The following is a 24,538-nucleotide window of genomic DNA, read 5'->3' on the forward strand; positions in this document are numbered from 1 at the left end:
TAGCGTACGTATCTAAAATTTCGGGACGGCTACTTCGAGGGGCAGACTAACCACCGACATCGCTTCTTGCCGGTTGCAGCCTTCCACGGCCTTTCTATAACGGGCCAGGGCAAAGCAGGTGATTCTATGCTATATATAGCCGCCTCAGACATATTCGACATTGGGACCCTCTAGTTATAGGACAGATTAGTGGGCGCCTTGGGTATATTGACGACGCGCAGCATTCTGTCCTGGCGTGGCGGGAGCCTAAATTGTCGACGTGTTAGTCGTCTCCTACCGGGTCTATAGAGGGGAAGGGAGACTTTATTACCAGCCTTCCACAACCGTGGTTTCTCCTCCCAAGTATATAGCAGTGTCGTCTTGCTGTCCAGCTGCAGTTGCCCCTCTCTATTCCGCGGATGGATCAGGAGTGCATTGATGTCAAAGATCCAGCCGGTTACACATCGGCAACCACTCCTGCTTCGTTGGCCTCGGGGACGTCTATCCCCATGCCTGACTCGGCATTCGAGGAGTAAACCCGGCTTTCTTTCCTATAATACCATTGCTATTGCTGTTGAGGCTAGTCAACAGCGCCGCTCACTCCGTATATTCGGCACCTCCCTCGCTTCCTTTGCAGCTTGATGCTCCGTGGGCGGCGCCCCCAGCTCCCGTGGCCTCTCAGAGCCAATGAGCTTTGATTGCTGGTTAGTAGGTAGGATTCTGGACGATAAATAGATATATATAAGAAAGGGGCAGGCATTCACGGGGCATTTCTCGCAAAGTTAAAGTTGAACCCATACCCAATGTTCGGGTAGAGAAAGAGTTGAGGGTTTGACTGGGCAGGGAGCCAGGGTCAACTTATACTTTGTAGTGAACGAGCCTGACTAGGGACCAGAGGAGAGAGTCCCTTTATCTTGGCTTCTGAAATAGATCAAGCAGCAAATACATTTCGGCTAGGCTTCTACATTGGATTAGACAAACCCAAGCAGCCAAGCCCAATGCACTCACAGGCAGAAAACATGCCAGCAGACTCAAAAGGCAATCATGATAAACGCCATGGTTGTGTTCATTCAACAACTATCTCTCATCAAGCAGCGGATCAAATCGAAGCAAACTGCCGCCCTACACACCTCCAGCTTGAGCATTGGGCATCTTAAACATTTGGCCCTTTATTTCCTTCTGCTAGATTGACAAAGGAGAGAAAACAAACATTTTTCTAAACAGTTATATCCACGGTGAATCATATAGAAGAGGGGGGAAAACAAGCAGACGTCATCATCTTTCCTGCTTTGCATGCTCCAAATTTGCGCCTCGCATTTTCCCTGAAGGTAGAAATAGAAAACAAAAACGGACTTTGTAAAAACGAAGGTCGCATCCTGAAAATGGGTATCTTGCGGACGAAGAAATTCAATATAAGTGTGAATATAGTGGTGAGGGAGGCTGGTTATGTAGGCCATGGATAACCCGCGAATCGTCGTCAGCATATTCGTGACGACAAGCAGTATGCATATGTAGAATCAGTTACCCCGATCAAATCATGGATGGGTATGTAGGGTCGTGGAAGATATTCCGAAGCGAAGGTGATATTTACGGCCGATCACGGTCGAGGTCTGTCTGTCGAATAGAGTCCAGGAATATATCTCGTGGAGTTTATACGACAATGCTAAAGTTCTTCCTCGACTCGGCCTCGTCGACCGTAAAGTTAAATACAAGCCGGAAGAGATCCTTGAGGAATGCGTATTGGCTCGAACGATGCATCATATACAGGACCGCCTTGGCAATCTCGGATGCTGTCGCACGTCGTCCTCGGGCCGGCAGGTTGGGATACCGCGGGAGGACAGCATCGGAAAGAATGAGGGCTTTGTAGCTTTGGAAGAGGGTTGCGTGGGATGGTAGGGAGCCGAAGGAGCCAAGCGGAAGCTGCTTGACGAACGTCTGGAGAGAACCCATTCCGCCCTTGCCTTCAGACGCCGCGTCTCGGGTATAGCCAACGATCATAGCCGCCTTGAGAATCAAGATTTTTATGCGAGTCACGTTGCTGTCTTCAGCTGTCGCGGTCGTGGCAGTACTGGATGTCTTGGCGCTGCTGTGCGAGTAGCTGGAAAGACTCGAGGCATTGCTGGACCATCGACCTCCCCGGCTGCTATCTGACGCGGTTCCGAGAACAAGAATATTGGGCTGCGCACCCGACTCGCTCTCCGGAGATAGCGGGGTGTCTTCGAATTCAGTTACCGGAGTCTCAGGAACCGGGACCCTCCTAGGCCGTTCCTCAAGAGTTTTATGAGACTGAGCTTTGCTGAGAGATGATCGATTGGACGTACGGCTTTCGCGGCCACTCGGCTCATGATGCCCAAAGAAGCTGGTCTGGGACGCACGTGGAGTATTCCTTTCGGGCCGAACGGAGGTGCAACCCTCTCTGAAGATGTCGCAAAGCTCCCAGCACGCCTGAACCGCAGAACCCAGGAGCTCTTCGCTCGCAGGTTGACCTTCCCGCTTATTCTGCCTTAAGCTGAAGAGCATTTCGGCTAGGGTCCAGCACGCCCGAAGAAGCGAGTCGGTTTCCTCCTCGAGTTCGCTCCTTTGTTTCATTAGGCGGTGGCACAAGGTGATGTAAAAGTCCAGAGTCCGCTCACGGAAGGCTTCCGGAAGAGTACGGGTATCCTGTGCGCTATAGAGACTGTTTAAAGAGGTGGAATTAGTATGTGCATACATATTGACTCAATCGAAACCCATTCCAGAAGTAAGGACTACGCTCCGGTTTATCACCCAAGGGAAATTGACTTACTGGTTGTTTAATTCAAAACTGACCCGGAGGATGGAGTCTGCAATTTCATCCTGCCGCTGTCTAATATCAAACAGAGACTGGCAGAAATCGCGGCAGAGGTCGAGGTTCATTCGCTGCACGGACAGCGACTCTTCGTCTTTGTCCTTGTTGTCGTAAAGTCGCTGGCAAAGCTTCCAGCAAGACTTCCATGCCTTTTCATGTGCATCAGGGGTTCCCGAGTTATTGAAAACGCGCGAACGATGAAAAGAGCTGAGGTTCGCAAGAGTGTTGCAGAGGGTCCAACATTCCTGGAGAGCGGCTCGGAGGGCGGCAATCTCGGATGAGAACTCTAGCCGCATTTCATCGAACGAGTGGTCATACAGGCCATCCTGGTCCGTTTCAGCATCTGGATCTCCCTCACCGAGCTCATCGATTTCTAGGACTCCAGTTAGCTAGTAGAACATAATAGTAGTTGTGAATGATAGAGACGCACTTCCTAGGCTACTTGTGCTACTGGAGCGTATCCTAGTAGACTCCCCGAAAACATCTTTGAAGTTTTGTGCTTGTGGAGTGGTGGCCTCGATGGTGTACCGAAGCGGCCTTATGTTAGTCGTTATGGGTGCCGGAGTCCGAGGCTCCCGGGAGGGCTAAGAGCAGAGTTAGCATGGCTCCGGGAGAAATAGTATCTGGGCAAAGGGCGAACCTGTACCTGTCCCAATTCATGGGATTCCTCAACACTGGCCATGTCATCAGTGTCTTTCGGTGAGTCTCTTTCGCTCATCTGTTCCTGTTTTGCTGTCGGCTCGGTCGACGTCTGCTCCATGTTAAGAGTTAGCTTCAATAGCATTACGTCGAGGGGGAGCGGGGAGCCAAGACTCACCCAGCTGCGGAAGCTCTCGGGAGCGTGAATAACAGACACGGATTCCTCGCTGACACTCTTGCGGATTTGCTCAGGAATGTTCGTCTTGAGCATCAACAGCTAGTAGAAGGGGTCAATATCAATTTATGAGCCCGGCAGCATGCTAAGCGCCTGCGTCGTGATGCTATCTCACCTGAGGAGGCTGGGCTACGGGCAGGTTGGGCTGAACAACATCCTCGGACTCTTCATCCTCTATCTCAGTCGTTTCGGTTCCGTTCGAGGTGACGGGCGAAGGGCCGACGAGGTCACTAGGGCTCACGAGACTGAGGCTTGCTGATATCCTCTGAGCGCTGTGGGGTCGAAGATGGGGATCGGGGGTTGAAGACGACCTAAGAGTGAAGGGTCAGCATTCTTTATATAACTAACGGATTGTTCAAATGCACAGAGAATTGAGTCACTCTCAAGTACTCTGGGGAAAGGATTGATAACCACTCACATCTCGTTGAGAGGTGCAAAACCAGACGGTAAACGTGCAGACGATGACCTCAATGGGGCTTCGAGGGCCATGGCTTAGACTACAAATTAAGAATGTTGATCAAGTAAGGCGTATCGGAAGGATTGTTGCTAAAGGATAAAAGCAGGTCGGCTGGCCGGAGACCAGATAGGCTGAGCAGCAAGGGACCTTGATGCCGCGCTGAGAGGTGGTCTCCGAGACGGCCAGGTCGGTCGGTATATGGATGTGCTTTAGCCGCCCAACCTGTGGAAGCTAGTTGGCAAGGCGTACAGCTTAAGCGCAAAGCCTCAGAAGCTCTTGCTACACGCCTCTTCTCGAGACTCGCGACGTATTACAGCTCGGTATCGGGTTCCTGTCGATGGAGGAGTGAAGCTCTGAAAGCAAGTGAGCTGCGTTTGTCTTCCCAGGAATAGTCCGAGTCGGGCGGGGGCACAGGGGAGCAATTCGAGGAACGGGTCGCGACAATCCAAGTGATTATATAGACGAAGGTAACATCTAGCTAGCACAGGGCTTTAATGCACTCGCGCTAAGTTCGGTTCGAGTAAATGGATTTGGCCCGAGAATTCGAGAAAAGGGTGTCGGGGGAGAGTGTTTTGTCGACTGGCAAGGCTTCGGCTGAGGGCGGATTGGAGCGGCGGGTATAGCTTGCATGGAAGAAAGAGGCGGGGAACGTTGAGTCTTCGGAAGACGAGCACCGGCACAAAGGCGAATGAAATGGGGGGACTACTTTGAGCAGACCGCAAGCGATGAGTTGTCCAGGTAAGAGAAGGAGGTGGGCGGCTGGCGAACTTCGTACGCACAGGAGGAGAATAGGAGGAAAGAATGAAGAATGTTTGGTGAGAATTCCAGGCTTTGATGACCGATCTGGGTGCAAATGCGCCAGGGCGGGCAAGCAGCCGGGTTAAAAGACAACTGTACTTCGTACTTGGACGAAGTAATCAAACAATAAAAGATACAAGACTCATCCAATGTACGAAGTACCGTGCTCATGTCTTTGTGCTTGTATTTAACCCTCGTCCAGCGCATGCCGCTGCCTCTGGAGTGTACGACATGAGAAGAGAGGGTAAGAGCGAGGGTGGGGGGTGTATGGTTCTGGTGTTTCTGGTGTTTCTCCCGCCTGGTGCCATCCATGTGGTTCCAGTTACGGCAAGTCTCAATCGTTGATTGTTGGTCTCTGCATCTCTAGAAGTACAAGGAGAAGTATACCGAGGTACATCTAGCAGCCATCTTGATGACTTGGGTCGCAAGGAATTGGCGAATAATATCACGGTACTAAACGTGACGACTTTGCTCCCATGGGGTCTAACAGGGTATATTACAGGCTGCAGTCAGCGCTCCAACCACTGCGAAGCACAAACATCGCCCAGTACAGACACTGTATAGGAGGTACCGCATCGCGCGAGTGAATGTATCCCGGGGACAGAAGTCGATGTACTTTTCACCGTCACGACAATGGAAAATACCTGATGGAATAATTGACGAGTCACCTATGGGATGTTCTCGATGCTGTGAGAGACGGCAGGATCAATCGATGCAGACAGCACAGGCAGCAGGACATACCCCTTGGATCGACGAGGCACCCTTGAATCAAATGTTACTCAGACACATGCTCGACTTTGACAATTTGGGGAAAAGAATCTGGTACGATCCAGAGAGAAGGAAGACGAGCTCGGGGATTTGCTGACGAAGGATGAAGGAATCAGCAATGCTTCGAGGGATGATCTCCTAAAGAAGGGGAAGGCTGACGGCTGTGGCATATGTACACCACTACATACTTGGAGACTGCCAGATCCCATAATAGGGAAAGGCTAGGTTCACCTGCAGTGTTAGCTTGCTCCATCATATTTTCCATCCGAGGTGACAACACCCTTTCTCCATCGGGTCCCGAATGGAGACTTAGTCCGAAGTAAGAACACGTCCTATCAGCCTGTATTCCTCGGCTCCAATCCTCTCAAAACAACGGCCATTGGAACCAAAGCCCGAAAGAGTGGACCAACTAATCCTACTTCGTAGGAGTGTCAGGAGAACCGATGCTCCCTAGTGCTCCCTCGTGCTCCCTCGCATCGACGTCAGCACGAAGTACCCAAGCAGGTAAACCAGGTCAGTCCAACGAGAAATCGCCAGGCTGGAGATGGAAGGGATACAACAAGGATGTCGCTCGACCAGCTGGGAAAGAAGGAACGAGGACTCGAGTAGTGCGCTGCTGCACCCTGCGCGTCTTTTTCTTTTAGTTGAGCAACCATTCAGGCAGCGAGCCAGTCACAATCGAGGAAAGCGTCATGGGTGGGTGGGCTGCACGTTGCGTCGGCGCTTAACTTGCAGACGAAAATTTACAATACCAGAGCCGGTGGAGGTCAGAGGAGTACCTGCAAAGAAGAGGGAAAGACGCCCAGTACCTGTGTAAGCTGGGAGAAATGCGTAGGAAATCAGGCCCCAATTCTTACGAAGTACTAGAAGCATTGTCAGGCCAATTCCTCATCCAAGTCAAGAATCGATTCTGATATCAGTCGTCCCCGTATTCCGGGCATCCTCCCCACGCTAACCAATGTGATGCCGGATGGCTTGGGACAGAGCTAGGCGGGGTCGAGCAGATCCATCGGGATCAATTGATCCCTGCTCAATGGAAGGTTGATCCGGTCCTCGCTTATCCCAGCGCTATTCATGAGCACCGGATCTGTGGACGAAGCAGGAGTCCAGAAGAAGGTAAACCCAAATGGGATGTCGACACACCATCCTCGACAAGGGTGGAGATCCTAACCTAACCGAAAAAGACCTAGCCCATCCCAAGAGGGTGGAAATGAAGTCCGGAACAGGGAGATGACAGTGCTCAGCCGTCGCGATTTCCCAACTTTCACGTCGTCCTATATCTTTTTAATTTACGAAGTCCGAGGTAGCCACACCCATCACCAACAATACACACTAGATATATTGATGGCGCTTACGATAATTACGTACATTTTACCTGCAAGCATTGTCACGCACTCAGATCGAGGAGGACCCTTACGTAGCTGGTTGAGCTTCCAGAGGTCTTATTCTCTTGGGGGCCGGGCGCCATCGCGGCCCCCAATGGATTTCTAAATAGGGCCCATACCATCGATGAATGCTGGTTGTAGCTTATCTGGTTTCAAGGACCAGTCGGGGCCAGGCATACATACTGGTAGCCAAACATGGTGTCACACACGGACCCGGCCATGTGGTCCTCGCCGTAGCGATTACAATTAGGCTTTCTTGGGGTCGGACCATAGAACCATAAGATGCAAGATGGTTTAATACGGGATGAGAGCGGTGTAATACCCGCAGAACGGCGTCTATTTGTCCGCAGACCACCACCACCTTCGGTTCCGGCTTCATTTTTTTTCCAGAACGCCTTGACCCAGATTACACCGCCCCAAGCTCGTGGGCACGCCGGTGCTCCATTCCGCGGTAATGTTTGCCGTCCAGGTCTAACCTGGGAGGGGGATGCTGGCCGGGCGTTTAGGCGACCAGAGCATCAATGCATACACCAAATCGTGAGGTCATGATACCGTGCATTGAGCTACTTTCAGGTAAGCATCCTTGGGGGCTCGGCCACGCCAATGGATCGAATTGCTAGGATCTCACTGCCCCTAGTGAATGCAAGCTATTGACTAGAGGCACGTAGTGTACACATTGGTCCATTAGCCAGGTTTTATTAACCTGGATTCTGGATCCTTCAGTCAATGCCATTGAATAACTGTTATCTCTCGAAAGAGGGATGGCGGATGCACGTCCGCCCAACCAACACGAGGCCAAAAGTGCCAGTGCTACGTTGGGGGCGATATTTTAGGGGTAGACGGCGTAGACGCCCATGATATGTCGTAAGTTGTGGGTACTAACCGCGGTGTTGACGTTGGTGTTCGTGTTGGTGTTCATATTGGTCTTGGTGGAGGAGAACACACAAGACCGTCAATGCCTCGCGCAATGACTCCCCAATCTCAAGCTACCAGGGTGGATGTCACATTTGATTGCTATCAAGGAAGCAGGTCCGTCTCGTCTGCGGAAAGCCGACAGAATCACTGTTCGGGGAGCAAGATACTGTGGTCATCCGAGTTTATAATCTCCGTCGAGTGTTACCCTCACACGCTTTGGCCACGGGGAAGCTTTCCGTCAGTCTTCCGTTGGACCAGTCTTCATCTTACGCCACGGCCAACTGCACATTTCATCCCGAGGATGGAACCGATTCGGTGATGGACACCTCAAAGGGCACTGGAAACGCGTGTATTACCTATTTCGGAAGGCATCTACAGTCTGTTGGTTCAACGCGGCAGTGAACGACTCGGTACGGCTTGTCCAACAGGTGTTGGTACGCAGGTGCTGTGGATCAAACCCTACCTCATATCGTAATATGCACGAAGTATTATTACGTGTTGGTTATCTTTCGGACCGAGAAAATGGTTCAATATAAATATGCAGGACGTAAATTGGGATTTCCTCTCCTTTCTAGATGTGGGCAGATTCTAATCGAGGATGAGGCAAGTTCGCTTCGGTTTCTTCCATGAACCATCAATGTACCTCCTATGGTAGTGATTTGGTAAAAAAAAAAAAAAAAAAAGAAAAAAGGTGCCTTTCAAGACTATTGGTATATCACGACAAGGGAGGGCTCTTCTCACTACAGAAGCGGAACCGAAGCGGAAATAGTACAGATGGTGAAGGTCTGCGTCAGCTTCAATTATATTTGTAAGTGCACTCGTATCGTGACCGATCATCTTGTGTCTTGTTTTCAATTGGATTACGAAGTATCGTGGTCAACCAAATGCCCGCCAAGCAAGCCAAGCCAGGTCAGACTGCATTGGTATCGATTGCTAGTGCACTGCAAACTGTCCTACACAAAACCGCCATGCGCCTGCTCGAATTCAAATTGGTCGAACAATCGATGTATCAATGCCTACATACACACGAAGTTCTGTACTTCGTACGCATACTCAGGCCCTTTCATCTATTCATCCAACAAGGCCATACTCATCCTCTGTCGAAAATAGGATCTGCGTCGACGAATGCAAGTGAAAACGACTACTTCGTCGTTCGCACCACTTGAGGACCTTTCGGATGAACTAGGGAACAAGACTGGTCGGGCATGAATCGACCCTCCTTCCATTGCAGTCTGCCAGCGCAATATCCACACTGGCAACCCACAAACAATTTCACATTGGTCAAAGCAAAAGCCCCCAAACAACTCGATGAGCTGCCCTGCGAATCACATGATGACTTTGGATCCGACAGCTTGGAACCGTCTCAGGTGCCATTGAGAAGAGAGAAAAAAAAAGTGCGCAAACTGATCATCCCTGAGCCACTCATGTGTTCCCCTTCGCTCCTTTGGACCGTTGACGTATCCCTGCTTGCAGGCGTTGACGATACAGCCCCGAATCGGGTTCTTTGCCTTCGTCGTTGTTCCCCACTCATCTGCTCGTATCGTTTGCTTTTTACCGCTTCGACCAGATTATGGCGGATGGGAGAAAACTTGGCCAACGCCCACTATTCGGCGATTAACTGTTTGTTTTTCCCTCACACGCGCTGCCGTGGAGAAGTAGGTGCAGGAGAGTGGGACACTGGCGTCTCTCCTGCATCCCTGTCCATTCTAGGTCGTAGGCACAACAGGTTTACTTCGCAGATTTAGAAGTGGAAAAAATGCCACCCTTGCGCTTGAAGGGCTTCTATGCAATGCAGGTCTAGTACGGCGGCTACAACGGCCACTGAGGCTTATAGACGTGGCGATGTTATCCACCGCCTCTACCGCGGTTTGCTGGAGCTGCCAGCATCTGACTTGTTCGTTAGGAACCTCGAGAAGCGGGGTGGAAGATGCTATCGAAGGTAACACGAGCTGTGTGTGGGATCAAGAGATCTGCCTCCCTCTGCAGGTCTTTGCAGGCCGTCCAAAGCGCATCCATTCGTAAAAGTTTTTTTCATGGAACGGCCTATGAGGGCATGGGAGATGACCTGATACTCACCGCCAACATGCTGTATTCTGACGACGCGCCTTCGCTAAATGGCGTGGTTATCAATGCCGTGCCCGTCCCGGCCCCAGCGATGTGGTTCTCCCATATTACATCCGGAAACGGCTCTCTTGAGGCTGATTGAGTGGTCAGAGCATCCTATGACCAATAGCTTACGGAAATGCCCCAGTGCCACCCGTGAACTCGAGGTGGGTGGGTTGAATCGTTCATTAGGTTTCAATTATAGATGTTAGGGTACGATAAACAATCTACTCCCGTCTTTTGTGTAGGGTTCTCGCTCATTGTATCTCGTCAAATGACCTTTGGTAGCCGTGCTCTCCTAGCCAACCACCATGTGCCACTAGTTATCATTATCCAATACGGAAGTTCAAGTCCTCCGGAGCAATCGGCTCCAGAAGAAGGACGGGGCCAAGTTTGGTGTCCTCAACAAAGTAAGGATGACTTATACAACACTCCGTTGTCGAGTATCTCAAGTTGCTCTTACCCACACATTGAGAAAATTAGGAGAAGAACGTGGGGCGGCGAGGAGTCGCGGGGTATTGTTGCGCATGTTTCTCCTCGTCTCTTCTACTTTCTCTCTCTTCTATTGCACTCTCCCCCGGCCCCCTCTCTTAAGTGAGGACATGTGTAAAATAACACGTCTGCGGCGTGGAATGGTTACATTGGTTAATAAATAGCTTTATATTATTCCTGTGTAGCTAGATATCTAGGGCTGCCTTTTGGGGACGGTGGCGGATTATGCCAGGGGACGGCCAAGCCTTTGCCCATATATTAGAGAGGTGAAACGGATGCTGCTCGTGGAGCTGAAACGAGGTGTACGCTCAGTAGCTGCAATCCGAACAGCTGTCGAAGGGTGAGAATCGAAGCCCAATGTAGCTCGAATGCAACGGCCCTGTCCCACACACAGTATGACAATTGCTGAGGTGGTAACTGGCTAGGTTGGGGTATACTCCTCATGAGAGCGCTCTTTCCAAGGGTCCGAGCATACACTCGACAGGCAGCATATTCTCTAAGCACACCCGATCCCAGGCGCAAACCCGCCGATGGAAAATCCGAATAGACTCAAGGTATTAACATCCAGGCTAAGAGGAGGTTCTCACGGGGTTATCGTATGCAAAGAATCGTAGTCACATCAACGGGAAGGCCGACGTGATCCGTAAAAGCCCTCTACGAAAACCCAAATCCCGAACGCGCGAGTAAATCAAACCAAAACGCCATGCCATGCAAACATCTTCGACCCTGTCAGGGAGTGAATCTAAGGCGCAAGGTGGTTCTTCTTCGCATCGCGTCCGTCGGGAGTGTACCTGCGGGCGAATGTCCATTAGCAGGCGCCCAAGAGTAGAGTCAAGGGGGAAAGTGGGATGGCGCATACTTGAGAAGCTTCTCGATAAGGTCGACATGGGTCATAACCATGCGGCGGCAGCAGTACCTGCGAAGCCCGAGTTGATCCATGGCATCGCTAGAAATCGTCAGTAAAAGAATTATAGATTAGGAATGTTTTGGGAAGCCATACCCGTCGTTCAAGCCCTCGTCAAGATATCGGAGATATCGTTCCCAGAGGTCACCAACGACCTGAGTGGCGTTAGTTTAAATTTTCCGACTCCATTATATCATCGAACAAGACAAACCTTTCCACAGGAAAAGCAGCGAACTGGAATGATCATTTTGATGACGAGCAGCAATATACTGGTAGTAGAACGAGAATCGTCGCGATGTTGTGGGAGTCCGGAGTGACGCTCTGGATGGCGAGAATTGTTCCCAGATCAAAAAAATAAATTCTCGGGACGTTGCTGTGGCGAAGTTTTTCCGATATCTTATCGGCCTGGAAATTTTTTTGGTGGGGACCTTGCTCCACCACAAAGTTGCAAAGAACATTGAAGTTTTCTAACCTGGAGGCTTCTGCAGATTGCCGTCAACGACCGGGCTTAGAACGGCATTGTCCTTGACAGAATTCCAAAAAAGATCATCAGGTTCGAGCGATATCCTTTGGGCTTTCGTCACAATGACTTCGACACCGGATTCTAAGCGACGCGACGCCCGGCCTCACAAGCGGAAGCGAGACCCGACGGACGCGGATCGACACATCAAGGCTCGACAAAAACGCATGAAGAACCAGAAGAATGAAACTGAGGGACTGCTCAGCAGTCCAAAGGCTGGCAAGGTTCGAAACGGGGAGGATTCTCTGCCTGGAACCCCTGCGGCTCAACCAGGAACCCTAAGCCAGGGGCTCCTCCACCGTCCCACGACGACTTCCCAATTGAAGGCCGAAGATTCACATGAGACGGGCTGGACGGTCTCGAAGCCTCTAGGCGGGAGGATAGAAGATATTGATCCTATTTTGACTGCGGACGAAAGGTACGGGGAAGAGAGATAGCTAGTCGCTGCGGTTCCGCCTGTTCAAAATTGACGTGTCAAAACAGATACCTGATCCTGGCGTACACAACCTCTATCCAGGTGTATACCACTGCCGATTCACTCCTCATACGCCGAATCCCCATAAAGCCACCGCATAATGATGGATTCGCGATAGTTGCAGCCCGCCTTTCGTCGCAGAACGCCAATAATATATGGGTCGCTTGCTCCGATGGCCGCCTGTGGTTGATAGACTGGACGGTTGGCTCGGTACTGCGTGAGCCGGTACTGACCAAGTCTCACACCGCTGTAGATATGGTAACCATATCCCTCAGGATTGCAAAGAACCAGCGCGAATTTCTAGTTGTTTCGGAGCACACGAAAGATGGGCGGAACACCCTTGTCGCATACAACTATCAGAGTACGGATGAGACCAAAGTGAGCAACGTCCTGGTAGCGTTGTCCCATTCGGGGAAGACGATGCATAGCCTCAAATCTGTCAACGATTCGCGAGTCTTGCTGGCCGCGTCCGACACGTCTCTTATTGTGGGCGTTGCGAGCGGCAAGTTCACCTCGTTCTCCGACCTGTCGTTCTCATTCTACCATTTCGAAACAAGCGATATCATAACCGCACTCGACGCACGGGTTTCAGCCACAACCAAGCTACCGGCCCAGGGCCGTCGTGCGATGATTGAGAAGTCCAAAGCAGCTAGGAACCCAAACACGCCGATTGTCGACGTTATTGTCGGTGGAGCGCGGGGTCCTATCTACTACTACAATGATCTGATAGCGAAGCTGGAAGTCATGGATAGTGAGGAGTCTGGTCAAGATGCCTTGGTGGCGAGGAAATACCACTGGCACCGTCGGGCTGTCCATGCCCTCAAGTGGTCTCGTGATGGTACGTTGGCAGACTATTAACGGGTCAAATTTGTACACAGAATGCTGACAGAGGCGAATAGGCAACTATATGATATCCGGAGGCTCGGAGCAGACCTTGGTAATTTGGCAGATGGACACGGCTAAGATGAGCTTCTTGCCTCACCTTGCGGGAGTCGTTGAGAATCTTGTTGTCTCTGATAGCGGGGCGTCGTATATTGTTCACCTGGATGACAATTCAACTATGGTCCTATCGACTGCGGAGCTCGAACCCACGGTTTATGTTTCGGGGATTCAGTCCGTCACGCGTAATTCTCGACCTTCCAAGGATCAATGGGTTTCTCGGGTTTCGACAGAAGGTGACATGCCCACATCTATTCCAGCAGCACTTCACCCAGAAATCCCCGACCGGCTGTATCTTTGCGTGGGAGGCGGAAACCAGGCAACACTGTCAGGCGATACTATTTCGGCTCCTTTCCTTCAAACGGTTGACCTTGAGTCGTTCAGGAGTGTCTCAAAGCAGGCAATCGCAAGGACACACCCATCGGATGCCAACTTCACATCTCAAGGAGAGGCTATCACAGATCCGCAAGTCAGCCACATCGCCTTCTCTCATGATGGAAAGTGGCTAGCCACAGTAGATGAATGGAAGCCGTTCCAGAAGGACGGCTTAAATCTCAGCGAGGACCAGGAACGAACACTCTCTCGTGACAAGCGAGAGATTTACCTGAAATTCTGGGAAGCAGGTGGGAGCGCAGAGAATGCCGACAGCTTTGCTCTTGTTTCGCGCATCAACTCGCCTCACGTCACCAGCAAGCCGGAGGCAGTATTTGACCTTGCGTCCGATCCAACCTCGACGAGATTTGCGACAATCGGCAATGATGGTCTCGCTAGGATCTGGCGTCCCAAGGTTCGACAACAGGATGGCCTTGCGGTGACCAAGAAGAATGATGGCAATGCCCTTCATACGTGGTCCTGCACGCATATGATTCCTCTCGGTGATCAACTCGCTGTCGAGAGTGCTGGGGCCGCTCCAGCAGCCAAGAATCAGGGCCGTATTGCGTTCTCTGAGGACGGCTCTACTCTCTTTGTTGCCTACGGCTCTGCGGATGACGGCAATTTGTATGTCATTGATGCTCGATCCGGAGATGTCAAGGGAGTGCTTGATGACCTCTGGTTGGGTACCCTACGCGGCTTACACGTGCTCTCGCCATACATTATCATTCTCTCAGATATGCTCCAGGTCTACGATGTGGTGGCGGACGATCTATGCTACGGAATGCCTCTAACAATCACTTCCAAGGAGCGTGGGGCCGAGGATGCCATCCATATCGGGGTGGATTCAAAGAGCCGTCACTTTGCTTTGACGATGCCTATCCCAACGGGCACGGAGATCTGCCTCTTTAGCCCCGAGAGTCCAGTCCCGGTTCTTCTCAGAAAGATCCCTAGCTGGGTATTAAGTCTGGTGACCAGCCCACACTCGAGTGGGTTTATCATCCTCGACGATCATGCCCAATTGCGCACCATCGCCGAGGGCACCGACACGGGCGCCCTTGCGGTCGCGAAGCCCCTAGAGGAGATGCGACTTGACACAATCGAGGTGACGGAAGGCGATGCCAAGCCGTTGGCACTCGGCGAAATGTTCGAGGTCAGCGACGATGAGGAAGACGAAGAAGGAAACGCTGACGGCATGGACGTGGACTCAGAAGACGAGGCAGCTCACCCAGCCGTTGTCAACCAGCCTCGGTTGGCGGCGATCTTCGACGCAGCTCCCGCATTCGCGATGCCCGCGATCGAGGATGTATTCTACAAGGTTGCCGGACTGCTCGCCACGAAGAAAGTCGAGCCGACCTCTGCATGAACGACTGGTGGGAACGTCGGAAGAAATGGATCAATGGATTTGAGATGGACGAATGACGGGACATATGAAGTGTGGGGAAACATTTGATGTGGAGCTACCATTTGAAGCCGGACGTGCTCATCGGCTCCGTCCGGAGCTGGGAACAGGCTGCGGGCACTTATCTTGGATTCTACTGGCTGTTGCAGCAATAGCAACTTCGGACACTTATATTACGTGATCGAGAGGTCGAACGATTGTCATGGTGGAACTGCAATTGTCCAATTGTACCGCGAGGGACGGCAGTGTTGGTGTCGGTGGTAAAGGACCAATTATCAATCTTAGCAGACTATCAATTCGCCTCTCAGAGAGACTATGAGCAGGTTACCTGCGGGATCTACTTCGTACTTTGTATCAATGTGAGAAATCTTATGGGATCGCGGAGTTTAGTCGCGTTTTCGTAGACTTTGAAGTTGCCCCTCCCTCGGAGCCATACAGAAGATATAATTTGATCGATGGCGTGCGATAAACCCCACCACTGCACTGCCCCTCCTTTTCTTTTCAGTCAATTGCGCCCTTGGAAGCCTTGGAAGAATCACGATCGACTGCCAATATATTCGAGCTCTTTTTCTTTCTTTTTTTCTTTTTTTTTGGAAGCTTCTCGTGAAGCCCAGGCAAGCACATTCCTAACAAGCAGCCATGTCATTCCAATCTATCCCCATCCTTGACCTCTCCCTGGCGAGAAACCCGGAGACGAAGCCGGAGTTTCTCAAGGAGCTCCGGCACGCGCTCATGGAGGTGGGCTTCCTCTACCTCAAGAACATCGGGATACCAGATGATCTTTGGCAGAGCGTGATTCGCCTGGGCAAGGAATTCTTCGATATCCCCGAGGAGGAAAAGTACGTCAAAAGGACTCTCTACATTATGCATTGATTCCATATTCTCCGACTTGTATTATCGGCATCCTTTTTTCCCTGCCTTGACAGACTGCACACTGACACGAGCGTTTCTTTCCCCACGCTACAGACTGAGAATCGAGATGAAGAACGCCCCTTCTTTCCTCGGCTACTCCCGCCTCTCCGCCGAAATCACCGCCGGCGCCATCGACCACCGCGAACAAATTGATCTCTCCACGGAGCACCCAACCCCCGCCCCCGGCTCACCCCTGCATTACAACCTCCTCGCGCCGAACCAGTGGCCTGCGGAAGAGGCGCTCCCAGGATTCCGCGCGGCGTTTACGGATTACATGAACCGCATGGGCAAGATCTCCATCGAGTTCACGTCGCTGATCGCCGAGGCGATCGAGCTGCCCGCCGACGCCTTCAGCAAGTACTTCGACGAGAACCAGCAGCACAAGCTCAAGATCGTCAAATATCCCGATCTCCAGGAACTCGGGCTCGAAGGAGAGGGCCAAGGCGTGGGCCCGCACAAGGACAGCATGCTATCCAGCTACTTACTCCAAGTGACGAACCACCGCGGCCTACAGGTCCAGAACCTCGACGGCCAATGGATCGACTGCCCGCCCATCGACAAAACCCTCGTCGTGGCGATCGGCCAGGGTCTTGAGGCGTTGACGGGAGGCGTCTGCGCGTCGACCACGCATCGCGTGCTTTCTCCCCCCGCGGGCCAGGGCGCGCGGTTGTCGATTCCGTTCTTCCAGGGCGTGCGCGGGGATACGGACTTTATTGACCTCGAGACGGTGGGCGTTGGGGAGGTGCCGGAGCATGTGCGCGAGCAGAGAAGGAGGATCATTGCGGAGCATGGGGGCAGGCTGGATGATGTGGAGTTTACGTTTAGGAAGGGTGGTGTTGCGAAGACGTTGGGGGAGGCGACGTTGAGGAATCGGGTTAAGAGTCATCCGGATGTGGCGGAGAGGTGGTATCCTGATCTGTTGAGGGATGTGAGGGAGGAGCAGGAGAGGATTAAGAGGGGAAAGGAGCAGGCTATTCCTGTTGCGCCGGCTACTGTGGTGGCCCACTGATCGCGGGACAGACAGAAGAAAACAAAGAAAAGAAACGAATACTTCGTATAGTTGAACAACCCGCATGTATGACATTTGTGATTGCTGGTAACTACTGGTTCGTAACTCCGGAGACTAGAAATCAAAGTGCAAAACAAAGGTCCATTCCATCGTTTCCCATTCGGACATATGATACGCCAACGCTATTTAAAAGAAAATGCCGCTTTCTAAAACGCACCCATCGGATGAAGCTGAAGGCAAAATATCGGTATTAGGGGGGGCATGCAAAGCCTGCCTTCCTTTCCTACCAATATCATGCCATACCTTCACATTCTTGCCACCCAACACCATCGCTACCAAGACGTGGAAAGTCCTCAAGCCTGGAAGTTAGGGAAACAGTCTGCCAAGGTCTTGCTGTGCTTATTCTCGGCATGGATGGTCAAACTAGTTTTCCGTGTTAGCAATACCGCAACATAGTATAGCGGTCGGTTTTGGCTTGGGGGTACCGTACGTAGGAGCTTTGGAGGTCTGAAGGAAGGACTGTTTGCAAACATTACAGACGATGTTGCAAGCGGCGGTATTCTAGTACGCAGACGGTTAGTATTGGAGCGCTCGTTCTTCCTTGTTCTCTTCATTCTTCGAGATCCAAGGATTGTGGACTGGGTTCGGTAGGAGGAGAGTTCGATCGAGTGGGCGTGACGTACAGACTTGAGTTGCGACTTGGCAACCTTTGAATCCTTCTGGTTGCGCTCGCGCTTCTGCTGAGCCTTCGCACCCTAGACAAGCGAATCCCGTTAACATCATTGATCCAAAGTCTTTTCACTCTTGGCAAGCAATGCGAAAGTAGTGGACTCGGGTTAGATACATACGTTACCCATTTTGAAATATTTTGGAGGAAGTGTTGAGATAACCTTGGAACGAGAGTAATAGACCGGAGAGAAGTGTTCGTTGAAAGGGCGGTGCGAGAGAAGGGAGAAAAATGGCAGAACAAAAAAAGGCGGCGGGGAAGATTTTACGATGGAGAATCGGAATGGAGAATGCATTGTGGAGGGGCAGAATCAGATCAAGTTTATTAATAGCCTGAGAGAGCCTAAGGCGCAGTCTAGACCAAGTCCACTTGTACACGATTTGACTGGATCAACTCAACATCAATGGATATCGATTTTCAGCCAGCCAGGCTCTTGAAAGAATTGGCCTGCCTAATTTTTTTTCTTGAACAGGAACAGTTTTAATGCAAATCCCTTGCCCGGCCGGGCAAACTTTCCTCTCGAGTTTGACTATAGTTAAAAAGCCGGTAATACAATTGTCTACAATTGTACTTCGAAAAGTTCTGAGGTACCCCAGACTCGATGCGACAACTTACAGGCAGCGCTGAGTGCACGTGATTCCGCAACCTGCCCGTCTCTCCCTGTACGAAGTACTTTGTCGACAATTTGAACTTTGGTTTGGCGCCGCGTCGTGGTGCCTGGGAACTATCAACGTGCCCCATAAACCTCCGTCTCTTTCTCTTTCTCTTTCCCTTCCCCTCGGGTCTCGGAGAGTTTCCTGCCGCGGTGAGAACTCCTGCTGCTGCCCGACCGAACAATCGCGCGTGCTGGTCGCCTTTTCAGCCTACAATTGGTGGACAGATATCCGTTGCGACTATTGCCCTTTGTTAGCCAGGAGTGTTTCTGAACGTCAATACAACCATACAGCCTCGTTGAGGCTCAATAACACTCTCTATTATGGCCCATTCGGAGAAGGTAGTGTCCCCAGCGGATATTTCAGCCAAGGAGTTTGAGAATCTGCTTGGGAGATATCCATCCCTGTTACAATCGGTATCAGATGGGAAAGCCGGTAAGTCGGACCTTCATCGCGGCGTGCTTTTGTCCGAGGGATCTGAACACTGGGATCTTTAGCTCCACAAAGCATCCCTGGTTGTATCCACACACACTCTCCAGCTACTACACACCACACTACGCCCTACACTCCCGATTTTCAATCTGGCCCAAATCCGTTGATACCATGACACCGGATCTACCAATGTTGATTCTAACATAATTCCCGCGTAGCCAAGACGGGCCAGAAACCTTTGGTCGACCTTGACCACTACCGTTATGTTGAGGCTCCCGAAACTTTCCGGTTGGACAACCCTAATAGGGCTATGGTTCAAGACGATGTCAAGTCTCTTGTAGAGTGGAAGCTGTAAGTCTGCCCACAACTTTCCTTGTATTTCTGGGCGCTGCATCTCGGTGTTTCGCGTGCATATCAAGTCTTGCAAGATTGTCATCCAGACACTCCGATATCCTAATTCCCCCGTCCCTGTCTTAATGTTACCGGCGGTTCCATTCGGGCGCCGTCCTATAGACTAGCCGCAATATTCCGAACAGTGAACTCCAGCTTGTGCTTGCACAATTACACCTAGCTAGCACATTGCTGTCAAGTCCCACGTCCTCAATCTAAACCTCGTCCTCTAGGCGACATGGCAAGTTTCGACCGACGTTGATGAAGTTCGTAAGCTCTAACGACCCGGACACCGTCGAAGAGATCATTCAGGACGCATTGGAAGTATATCGGGACACGTCCGATGCATCGGCAGCTGTTGACATCTTAACCAAACTCAAGGGTATCGGCCCGGCGACGGCGTCCCTCCTACTGTCCGTTCATGATTCGGAGCGCGTTCTCTTCTTCTCCGATGAAGCCTTTTACTGGCTTTGCTGCAACGGCAAGAAGGACCCCATCAAGTACAACAAGAAGGAATATGCTGCTCTCAACGCCGAAGCGCAGAAGTTGATTAAGAGATTGGGCATAAAGGCAATGGACCTTGAAAAGGTTGCCTATGTCGTAATCAATGAAGGTCCTGGAGAGTCCGGGCCAAAGGCCGAGAAGGGAGAGCTACCCATGCCTAGCAAGCCAAAGACACATGTGAAGCAACCAGCGACCAAGGCGCCCAAGAAGTCGTCGGGAAAAAGAAAGCAAGATTCCGACGAAGACAAGGAGCTAGTGACAGCGCCCCTACGCCGGTCTAAACGGAATCGACCTAGTTGAGGCGGGGACTAAAAAGGAATTAGTGCGAGAGCGATTCATTTTTTCTTTGACAGTTCGTGTGCCAATCCTTGGAGGTGGAGTTTAATTTCGTCCTTAGGAAAATGTGCTTTTCGAAGTATGCGCCCTGCCAAAGGAAGAAAGACATAATATTCTCAGCGACAAATGAGGGAAAATCCCCGATCTTGCATCGCTCACTTATGCAGTCCGGATCGACGGATTTTCCGGCTAGAAATCGCGAAAGGAGCCCTGCCGACCGGGGTGGTGGATGTCCTTCCAGCACACCGAGTTTCCCGATAACACAGAGCCGCATGGGCAATGAGGTAGAAACGCGACTATCGAGTGCAGCTCTAGGCGTCGACTCATGTGCTAACGATAACTTCCATGGTTGTATGCAAGCCCAGTAGTGCGTGCGCATTTATGCATGGTACGCTCGCTATCTCAACTTCAGAGCCTGCGCTGCCTAAGTCGGTGAGCGTTGCACTGCCGTTCTTAGGCTGCCTGCAAGTACCCGAAAAATGCCCCATTGGTGATCCTGGCCATGAGTGCCGTCGATGCGGCAGCACGGCCCGTCCACCCTGGCTGAAAGAAGTAGGTCGACGTTGTTCTTGTCAAAACTCCCTTTGTTTCCTCGAGGTCCCTTTAGCCCGTACAACGTCAAGCTTCTCTCATCACCAAGTAGGAGACGCCATGGATTACTTCGCTAGGGGCTCACGCGGCTCACCCCCTTCAACGGGGTTTCGCGGGAGGCCGGGTACCTCTTCCATGGGATCATCCCCTTCTCACTCTCTGTCATTTAAGAATCATCTTCTTCTAACCCGACGGCAAAGAACAACTATATATTCCCATTAGCCATTCCGCCGCGCATATCGCAATTCAATCTATCTGCTTCCAGTGCCGCAAATTTCAGCGGGACGCGGCAAGATCCCGATCTCATGGCACTTAGCGAAATTGCATTTACATCTATTCTCTTATCCTAATTTTCGAGATCCGAGGTGGGCTCACCTTCGCAGTCCATTTTCCCATGCCCTTTCGAATTCTCCTTGTCACTCTTTTTCGTCCTCGGTCATATCTCTGCAGTCTTTACATCGGTATATCACCTAAACTCATAGTCACGCAAAGAGTTCCGCCTATCTCTAAAGCACCACGATGTTAGCTTCCCCAAGCCCACATCACCTCTCCCTTCCTTTCTGCCCAGATCTCTTAAGCATGGATGCGATGCCCTTCCCTCCCGGAGACCCGATTCCTCTACCCCCGAGATTCGCACGCATCAAGAAGGCTCTGCTATCTGGGCGGGAGGCTGCAGTTGCCGCGAGTTGGAGCAGACTACTCTCTGAGCTACGCAAAGAGATTGAAGGCATCGCATCCAGAGGTTCAAGTATAATACCCGTCATCGACTTCGAAGATACAAAGAACCCAGTTATCGTTGCCAAGTTCTCCGCAGAACTCAAGAGGAGGGGAGCCGCCATCGTGAGGAATGTCGTCCCCCGAGCCGAAGCTTTGACCTGGAAACAAGAGACCGAGATGTACCTGTCAACGAACCCCAAAATGCGCTGCTGCTCTTCTCGCGATCCGCATCTTTTCGGGGTGTACTGGACTCCAGCGCAGATCAAGGGTCGAGCTCACCCCAACGTCTTCGCTACACAAAGGCTCGCGATGAAGTTATGGCACTCTAGCGACCCATCGGCCCTTCTAAGCACCAACTTTCCCGTTGCCTATGCAGACAGGCTACGCATGCAGGTTAGGGGCGGCGACTCGAGGCATTATCAAAATGCGCATGTCGACGGCGGGAGCGTCGAGAGGTGGGAGCCCGACGGTTACGGAAGAGGAGGCACATACGATAAGATATGGGAAGGCAAGTGGGAGGAGTATGACCCTTGGGAGAGCAGTTCAAGGCTTGGCGTCACGAGCGATCTTTACAACGGGGCTGGCACATGTAGTATGTTTAGGATGTTCCAGGGGTGGCTCTCTATCAGCGATGCATCTACGGGGGACGACACATTACTCCTCTGCCCGATGCTCAAGCTCTCCACGGCATATTTCCTCCTTCGCCCTTTCTTCGAGCCTCGGGTGCCGCTCGATGAGTGCCCCTCCACCGCCACCTACCTCAACGAAGCCAACTGGCGCCTAAGCCCTATCCAAACCAGCGTCATCCAAGGCGCGCTCCCAAGTTACACCCAAGAACTCAACGACCTCCTCCACCCCCACCTCCAACTCGCCCGCTCCATGGTCACCGTACCAGACCTCCGGCCAGGCGACTACGTCCTCTGGCACCCGGACCTAATCTACGCCATTGACAACCACCCAGGCAAGCCCCGCACTTCTCCCGCCGACGCTACGACGGTCATGTACATCCCCGCCTGCCCGCTCACCCAAACGAACGCCCTATACCTCGCCGGCCAGCGCAAGGCGTTTCTCCTCGGCCACCCGAGTCCCGATTTCGGCGGCGGTAGGGGCGAGCGTTCGCATATGGGGAGGCCGGGGGTGCAGGATGTTAATGAGGCTGGTGGGGAGGATGGCCTGAGGGCGATGGGGTTGTTGCCGTGGGATGAGAAGGCTGTAGAGGGTGAGGTGGAAAAGGAGGTGTTGAGGATGGCGAATGGGATTTTGTTTCCTGATAGGTATGGGTTGTAGATGGGCGTGTTGGGAGGGATTGTCTGTTTTAACTATCTCTTTTCTTTTTGATTTGTTTATGACCGTCTTGTTTCTTTTTCTTCCCATTATTCTCTTATGTTTGTATTGGATTACCTGGGTTACAAAATAGACGGATAGAGACTGTTTCTTGGCCTCCTTTCTCTTCTTCCATTTTTCCTTTTCAGATATTTTGTTCTAGAGACTGGATTCATGCCGCTGTCTCGGTTTTCTTTAACTTATAGAGTAAGAGGGTGATGGGAAACAAACTTCTACTCCCAGCCAAGTGTTTCAGGACTGACCACCAGACTTTAGAAATTGATGGATTAACCATGGAAACCCAACTACAAAACTACCATATAGAATGATAGAATCCCAGAGACAACTAGACATACAGACATTGGAAGCCCTTTTTTCCGCCCCTTCATACCGAATCCGACATGCTTCTTCTCTCAATAACAGTCTTCATGAACATCCCCTTCTCTTTTCTAACCGCCAAACAGCCTCAAGGTATTCCTGATATGCTTGTCGCGATTCCTCTTGAAGTGGGCCTAGAAGCCCCACTCATCGAGCCCATTATTCTCGGGAGGTTTCTTCGACGCCTCACTTCGTCTTTTTAGGCTCAGTCCCCTGGCCATCCGTAACCTTATCACTAAGGTTATTATACTCCCTCTGCAAACCCTCGCACTGCTTCTTAAGAGTCTCCAAATCGGTCTCCTTGGAGGCGAGCTCCTTCTTCAGCCTCTCCTTTTCGGGGTCGGCGGTGACGCGGTTCTTGTTGGACTCGAAAGCGCGAAGACGATCCTCGAGCTCCATGACCTCGAGGATCATGACGTAGGTGCGGTTGAGGATGAGGGAGAGGAAGAGAGTGAAGCCGCAGAGGTACATGTTTCGCTGGGAGTAGAACTTGCGGGCTTGGACTTCGAGGCGTTCGTGGCCCATGACGGCGGCGGGACTGTTTCGGTTATTCATTGTCAGTACGGAGCTCATTTTCTACTTTGTTTTATTTTCCCCGTTAAGGGCCGCGGGGGAACATGGAAGGGCGATTCATACTTGTTCTTGGCATTCTCGGAAGTTAGGCCTAGTTCGACTTGGACGCGGTAGACGCGGTTAACGCTATCGATGAAGAGGATGAGGATGAAGACGAAGGTGATCTTCATCCAGTACTGAATTTTGGCGACGATGGGGCTCTCGGAGATGAAGCTAGACGGGAGCGTCAGATCACGGCGCTGGAAGAAATTGAGGGAGGGTTAAACGGGAACCACATACGTGAAGAGTTTGCGCTTGATGGTGTAGGGAAGGGGAAGGATGAGGAGCATGAACATTGCCATCTCTCCCATTAGGAGGACGAACACCTGGCATTCTCGTTAGTCTTGGTTCTCCTCGGACGTTACAGGAACTTGCCGGCAGAGGAATGGATTGGAGGTCGTACTAGAGTATAGTAGAGCGTCATTTTGACGTTGGCGTATTCGAAGTTACGCTGCCGACGTGTATTTGGATTTCAATCGCGGTAGGAGAATTGTGTAGTGTTAAGAGGGGAGTTGTTGGAAGAGTGGGTTGCCTAGCTCGGAGATCGTGGGAGCTGCAAAGGTGGGATGCGCCTGCCAAAACAGCCCTGCTTCGTAAGTCTTAGATCAAACGGGAAGATCCGAGGGGAAAGTTAGGAGAGAAAAAGAGACAACCAAGAACAAAACAGGACGAATCACGAGAAAAACAAAATAGGCACGAGAGCAGAAAAATTGCAGGTTTTTATGGGAACTTACTTGGCCTTTT

General features: G+C 51.5%; 7 protein-coding genes and 1 pseudogene across 7 annotated transcripts; 4 read left to right on the forward strand and 4 right to left on the reverse strand.

Moving 5' to 3' along the window:
* Nucleotides 1-1,629: 1,629 nt before the first annotated feature.
* On the reverse strand, nucleotides 1,630-4,169 carry SAPIO_CDS1403 (uncharacterized protein; the record flags this gene model as incomplete). The annotated part of the gene is made up of 7 exons (XM_016784683.1): nucleotides 1,630-2,656; nucleotides 2,765-3,179; nucleotides 3,237-3,390; nucleotides 3,447-3,557; nucleotides 3,624-3,722; nucleotides 3,796-3,991; nucleotides 4,099-4,169. 7 exons carry the CDS (start codon nucleotides 4,167-4,169, stop codon nucleotides 1,630-1,632), a joined length of 2,073 nt encoding a protein of 690 aa, XP_016645799.1.
* Nucleotides 4,170-11,340: 7,171 nt separating this feature from the next.
* SAPIO_CDS1404 (DNA-directed RNA polymerase) lies at nucleotides 11,341-11,749 on the reverse strand (the record flags this gene model as incomplete). The annotated part of the gene is made up of 4 exons (XM_016784684.1): nucleotides 11,341-11,389; nucleotides 11,458-11,544; nucleotides 11,599-11,657; nucleotides 11,714-11,749. 4 exons carry the CDS (start codon nucleotides 11,747-11,749, stop codon nucleotides 11,341-11,343), a joined length of 231 nt encoding a protein of 76 aa, XP_016645800.1.
* Nucleotides 11,750-12,087: 338 nt separating this feature from the next.
* SAPIO_CDS1405 (WD domain-containing protein) lies at nucleotides 12,088-15,174 on the forward strand (the record flags this gene model as incomplete). Its single annotated transcript, XM_016784685.1, has 3 exons — nucleotides 12,088-12,440; nucleotides 12,506-13,335; nucleotides 13,397-15,174. The coding sequence occupies 3 exons, from the start codon at nucleotides 12,088-12,090 to the stop codon at nucleotides 15,172-15,174; spliced, it is 2,961 nt and encodes a 986-aa protein (XP_016645801.1).
* A 675-nt stretch (nucleotides 15,175-15,849) lies between these two features.
* On the forward strand, nucleotides 15,850-17,131 carry SAPIO_CDS1406 (Uncharacterized protein; the record flags this gene model as incomplete). Its single annotated transcript, XM_016784686.1, has 2 exons — nucleotides 15,850-16,049; nucleotides 16,177-17,131. The coding sequence occupies 2 exons, from the start codon at nucleotides 15,850-15,852 to the stop codon at nucleotides 17,129-17,131; spliced, it is 1,155 nt and encodes a 384-aa protein (XP_016645802.1).
* Nucleotides 17,132-17,484: 353 nt separating this feature from the next.
* Nucleotides 17,485-17,988, reverse strand: SAPIO_CDS1407 (uncharacterized protein; the record flags this gene model as incomplete). Its single annotated transcript, XM_016784687.1, has 4 exons — nucleotides 17,485-17,554; nucleotides 17,622-17,692; nucleotides 17,815-17,886; nucleotides 17,980-17,988. The coding sequence occupies 4 exons, from the start codon at nucleotides 17,986-17,988 to the stop codon at nucleotides 17,485-17,487; spliced, it is 222 nt and encodes a 73-aa protein (XP_016645803.1).
* Nucleotides 17,989-18,834: 846 nt separating this feature from the next.
* Nucleotides 18,835-20,137, forward strand: SAPIO_CDS1408 (uncharacterized protein; the record flags this gene model as incomplete). Its single annotated transcript, XM_016784688.1, has 3 exons — nucleotides 18,835-18,946; nucleotides 19,162-19,294; nucleotides 19,567-20,137. 3 exons carry the CDS (start codon nucleotides 18,835-18,837, stop codon nucleotides 20,135-20,137), a joined length of 816 nt encoding a protein of 271 aa, XP_016645804.1.
* Nucleotides 20,138-21,343: 1,206 nt separating this feature from the next.
* Nucleotides 21,344-22,768, forward strand: SAPIO_CDS1409 (annotated as a pseudogene; the record flags this gene model as incomplete).
* Nucleotides 22,769-23,368: 600 nt separating this feature from the next.
* On the reverse strand, nucleotides 23,369-24,218 carry SAPIO_CDS1410 (uncharacterized protein; the record flags this gene model as incomplete). Its single annotated transcript, XM_016784689.1, has 4 exons — nucleotides 23,369-23,720; nucleotides 23,819-23,968; nucleotides 24,035-24,120; nucleotides 24,198-24,218. 4 exons carry the CDS (start codon nucleotides 24,216-24,218, stop codon nucleotides 23,369-23,371), a joined length of 609 nt encoding a protein of 202 aa, XP_016645805.1.
* Nucleotides 24,219-24,538: the final 320 nt, after the last annotated feature.

The sequence above is a fragment of the Scedosporium apiospermum genome (assembly GCF_000732125.1).
Source record: "Scedosporium apiospermum strain IHEM 14462 chromosome Unknown SEQ_SAPIO_0055, whole genome shotgun sequence".
NCBI classification, from domain to species: Eukaryota; Fungi; Ascomycota; class Sordariomycetes; order Microascales; family Microascaceae; genus Scedosporium; species Scedosporium apiospermum.